This window comes from Macrotis lagotis, chromosome 1 (genome assembly GCF_037893015.1).
Source record: "Macrotis lagotis isolate mMagLag1 chromosome 1, bilby.v1.9.chrom.fasta, whole genome shotgun sequence".
NCBI lineage: Eukaryota > Metazoa > Chordata > Mammalia > Peramelemorphia > Peramelidae > Macrotis > Macrotis lagotis.
Genome location: NC_133658.1, coordinates 858,066,600 through 858,071,323, shown reverse-complemented (window position 1 = coordinate 858,071,323; position 4,724 = coordinate 858,066,600). Strand labels below are relative to the sequence as shown.

The 4,724-nt window shown below is 49.3% G+C and overlaps 1 protein-coding gene across 2 annotated transcripts; it reads left to right on the top strand.

Moving 5' to 3' along the window:
• Positions 1–975: 975 nt before the first annotated feature.
• SVBP (small vasohibin binding protein) lies at positions 976–4,478 on the top strand. 2 transcript variants are annotated; one of them, XM_074217818.1, is made up of 4 exons: positions 976–1,133; positions 1,453–1,693; positions 3,125–3,234; positions 4,166–4,478. In XM_074217818.1, the coding sequence occupies exons 2-3, from the start codon at positions 1,580–1,582 to the stop codon at positions 3,209–3,211; spliced, it is 201 nt and encodes a 66-aa protein (XP_074073919.1). In that variant the 5' UTR covers positions 976–1,133; positions 1,453–1,579; the 3' UTR covers positions 3,212–3,234; positions 4,166–4,478. The 2 variants fall into 2 exon arrangements, with proteins under 2 accessions (XP_074073919.1, XP_074073918.1); XM_074217817.1 differs by lacking the exon at positions 4,166–4,478 and having other exon boundaries at positions 980–1,133; positions 3,125–4,119.
• Positions 4,479–4,724: the final 246 nt, after the last annotated feature.

Genomic DNA, 4,724 nt, shown 5'->3' with positions numbered 1-4,724 from the left:
GATTGAGTTTCAGTGAGTGTCACAGCGGGACATAAGAGTGGGCTGGATCAAATTTGGATTTGAGAGGAGAGTAATTTCTGAAAAGAGAAGGTATCCCTTTCAAGGGAGTTGAGCCTGTGAACAAAAGGAACATCTCAAGTATCACAAGAGATATGTAATTTCTCTCTTGGAGAAGGAGAGGGGATGTGTGGGAGGGGAGGGGGGCAAGTCAATAATTGCAGATTCCCAGAGCCACAAGAGACCCCTCAGGTCATACACTCATGGCTGTGCCTGCCCTGGAACCTTCCCCATGTGGCCTTGCAGAGCCCTTGATTGAAGACCTTTAGTGACTGGAAGCACATGGGGAACCAGGGAGCCCTGAATTTGAATGCATCAACACACACACTGGCCACATGCCAGGCCTGCGGGTGAGTCCTGGCACATGCCAGACCTGCGGGTGAGTCCTTCCCCCGACACAAGCAAGGCAGGAAAGAGTCAGAAACAGAAGAAAGCGGCTTTGGACTGGGACAAGTTGTGAGGAGCGGCAGCAAGGAGAAGGAAATTGCAGTTTGGAAGCTCTGGGCGGAGGCTGCTGGGTAACCAGGGCAGGGCCCACCTGAAAAGGACGGAATTGGTAGAAGAAACAGAAAACACGCAGTCTTTAGTCTGGAGAAGCGAAGGCGTGATAGCTGCCCTGTGAGGTGGGGAGGCCCTGATGGGGAGCGGAGAAGGTCAAGGTCCTGGCATCCCGGTGGCCAGGGCAGGGGACACTGGCCCAACCACGACGAATAAGTGGCGCGGGGTCTCCTAGACAGGGTCATGGGCCCCCCCCCATCCTACAGATCAGGAGGCTGAGGCTCGGGGTGACTGGCAGGGCCCGGGCCGGTTTCTCCGATCTGGGCTGACCCGAGGCCCCGCCCACTCGCGCCCCCTCCCGGCGCCACCCTCGCCCAGTGCGCATGCGCCCCTCCCTCCCTCGGCGCGCGCGCCCGCGCCGGCGCGCGCCCGCTCCGGGGCCGCGCGTGCCGGCGGCCGCCCCTCCCCCACGGGCCCCCCGTTTCTTTCTTCTCCAGCCAGGGGGAAGAATCGAATTCCGAAGTCGCGAGTGGACCGCCTGCCCCGCCCCTTCCAAGGCTTTTGGCCCGGGGAGGGAGGTAGGAGCTGGCCGGGGGCGGCCCGGCGGGGACAAAGAGCCCCAGGCCCATTGTGGGGGGAGGGGGAGGGCCGGGTGGGGGAGGGGAGGAGGGCCGGGGAGGGGGAGGGGGACAGGACTGCGAGGACCACTGTCCCGAGGGGGGGGGCGGCCTGGGGGGGGGCCGTCTTGGAGGTAGCAGATGCTGGATTTGAACCCGGGGGGCCCCGGGCGGAAGTGCCACACCCGCCCCTTGCCTCAGAGACCCCCGAGCAAGCCCCCCCCCCGTAAAAGGGGGCACCGGCCCGGCCGACGCCCCTAACGCCCCTTCCGCCTGTCAGTGCCGCGGAGCGCCCGCCGGAGCCTGGGCTCTGCTGCTCAGGGTCAGGTTCACGCGCCGTCTGCCCTTCCCCGCGCCCCGGGCACTGGCCCCGCGGGTCAGCCGTGTCCGCGCCGCAGAGGTGAGGCATGGAGCCTTCGGGTCGGAAAGAGAAGCCCAAGGTGAAGGAGCCGGTGAACCGGGTGGAGAAAGCCAGGCAGAGGTCGGCCCAGCAGGAACTGAAGCAGAGACAAAGGGCCGAGGTGAGCCCCAGGCGTGGGTTTGGGGGCGCTGGGGTCTTCACAGAGATACTGGAGCGGTTTGCCCCTTCTCTCTTCAGCTCGGTATACCGATGAGAAAGCTGAGGCAAGCAAGGTGAAGTGGCCCCGGGGCTCACAGCTAGTATCCGAGGCTGGGTCTGAGCTCAGGGAGATGAATCTCCTGACACCAGGCCCCGTCCACCATCCCCCGGTCAACCCAGCGACCTGTTCTTTATGTACATTGTTCTTTTTCTCCTCGCTCATCTAAGCGGCCGTTCCTACAACACCGAAACTTGTATTTCTAGGAAATCAACTCGTTTGTCATTTGGGGCAGCAAAATAATCTTCCATTACGTTTGTAAACCCTTATTTCTTCACCCATTACGAAAATTGATGACCTGTGAATTCTGCTTAGCACAAACCCCTTTTCCTTTGGGAGTCTCCTCTGGCCAGTGATTTGATATTCTGGGAGCTAATAGAATTTACAGGTCCTAGAAGCACCCTGTCAACAGGTAAATAAGGACTCAGAAGAGTATCAAATTTGGATCATAGGGGAAAGGGAAATGTAGTTGATGTATAACAGAGCTTTACAGTCATTGTACCTCAAACCATTTTAAAAACTTAATTCTCAAATCAAACAAAGAATGAAATTGTAAATGTCAGCAAATAGTTTACTTCAGAGGAAAAGAGATTACATTAATAATATCATATGGATAGTATTTTATTTGTTTAATTTCCCCATCTGTTTTTTATCATTTGAATGATTCAGTAGCATGTTATATATCAGAACAGCTTATTCAGCTCTTTCCCAGGAATCATTTATTTCCAATTTTCACTAATGTTATTATTCATAAAGCTACTTTGAATGTATTTGCATAAATAAGTCTTTTTTTCCCCCTTTAAATAATTCTTAGTCTATGGGTCCTGATAATACAATCCCTGGATCAGATGATAGGATCAGTTTTATCAGTCTTTATGTATGCCGGATTGTTTTCTCTCAATATAACTGTGCTGCCTTTTGTTCTCATCCTCCCCTCCTTCTTCCATATTTAGTTTTGTTATTTTTAACTACCATGGTCAGTTTGGTACAAGGTCAGCCTTCACAGAATTGTGGAACCTTTCTTTAACTTTGTCTTGAATTCCTCCCATAGAATCTCTGGGCTATACTGAACAATGGGAACCTCCTCATTCCAAGCCTCAGGTTCTTTGTGGGTAAAGCAGGAATAATAATAATAATATCAGTAGTCAAACCTCACAAATGTCCATAATGACTGTTCTCACCAAAAAAGGCAATTTCATCTTTTTTTTTTCTCTTTGTGTCAGCTGGGAAGCCCTGTCTTTCAGCTGATATGTCTACAGGTCCTTTCATAAAGCTTTTCCTGATATTTCTCTTGAGTACCTTACTTCATCTCCACCATCTTTCTTTCCCCTTCAGATTTATGCTCTCAACAGAGTAATGACAGAGCTGGAGCAACAGCAGTTTGATGAGTTCTGTAAGCAGATGCAGACTCCAAGAGAATGAACTCTCCCCAACGTTGAGACCAGGTGGGGCCCCCTGAAACTTGGGTCAAGATCTTTGTAACCAGTTCTTGTTAAGGTGGCTCATTTTGGGCCATACAGATGTAGAGACAAAGATTTATGTACTTCCTAAAGTTGTATAAATCTGAATTTGCTACTCTCTGTGACTGCCTCTTCACCCACACCTCTCTTCTTCAGCATCATCTTTCTAAAGACCCTTTTTTTTTTCTGGATTTATTTTTTCCCCCAGTTTCAGTTGTTTGAGCTGGGGGGGGGGGTGAAGTTTGGGAAGAAAGGGAAAGAAAACCAGTGTTTCTAGTGAGACATTCTCATTTCTCCGAGAAAACAAACAACAAATTCAAGGTCCGCTTGACCAAGCTTTAGCTTGGCTATCCAAGTATTAGAGGCTGGAGTTTTGGTGGTTAAAAAAAAAGTAGAGATGAGCAAAAAAAAACTAGATTACTCTCCCAGAGACTTTTGTGGATGGAACTTCCATCCTGCTTCATGACCCATCTATGCCTGCTTCTAGCTATTAGGTTTTGGGGGTGATGAGAAGACAAATGCTGCTGAACAGTTGTCAACATATGGGTCAGTGGCCCAGATTTGTGGGAATCCCATAATTCTGACTGGAAACTTCAATTCCATTGCCCTCACAAATGGACACAGGACATATTGATCACAAAAGGAGGGTCGGTTTTAGGTATTATTCTCTTTTCTTTGGGAGTAACAGTAACAGCCCTAGAAATTAAGCAGTGAGAAGGGCTATTCTGAAAATCCCACCTCTCATGATTTCCTTTGGAACAATGGTGTTTCTTTACATTCTTATACCACAATTTGTTCAACCTTCCCCAGTTGATGGGCTTCCCTTCAATTTCCAGTTCTTTGTTACTATTAAAAAAGAGCTGCTATAAATATTTGTGTGCATGTGAGGTTCTTACTCTTTCCATGATCTTTTCAGGTTACAGACCCAGTAGTGGTATTGCTGGCTCAAAGGGTATGCACAGTGTGATCTGCCTTTTGGGTGTAATTCCAAACTGCTCTCCAAAACAGTTGGATCAGTTCACAGTTCCATCAACAATACATTCTCCTTCCCTATTTTCTCTCTGCCCCTGCTTGAGCTCCCAGAGTCCCAGTCCTAGCATTGTGGCCCTGAGAGAAGGTGGCAGAGAATAATGAAAGAGTCTCAGCTTCATTACCCCTCTGCCAATGTGCCTGAGCAAGGTTCAGCATTGCAAATTGGAACTTGGAATAAACTTCCAAATAGAAATAAAGGAGAGTGGGTTTCTGTTATTCTTTATAATTCAGCTAATTGTAGATTGAATGGACCTTTGTAGAGAGTCTCTTAGTTACAGCATTACTTCTGTGAGGAATGTGCCAAGTTCCAAACAACCAACTTGTAGACCCATGGAGCAAAGCCCATTGGTAAGCAGGAAATAAGGAAAATAAGCAGGCTGAAGAATCTTAGAATTGTCTGAAAAACAAGGTGTTCTCTATAAAAGAATCTTAGGTAGTTCATA

Excerpts from the sequence above, each read along its gene's own strand:
- SVBP (XM_074217818.1), top strand. The coding sequence starts at position 1,580 with ATGGAGCCTTCGGGTCGGAAAGAGAAGCCCAAGGTGAAGGAGCCGGTG. Across the intron at positions 1,694-3,124 it reads AGCAGAGACAAAGGGCCGAG|ATTTATGCTCTCAACAGAGT; the intron begins GTGAGCCCCAGG and ends TTTCCCCTTCAG.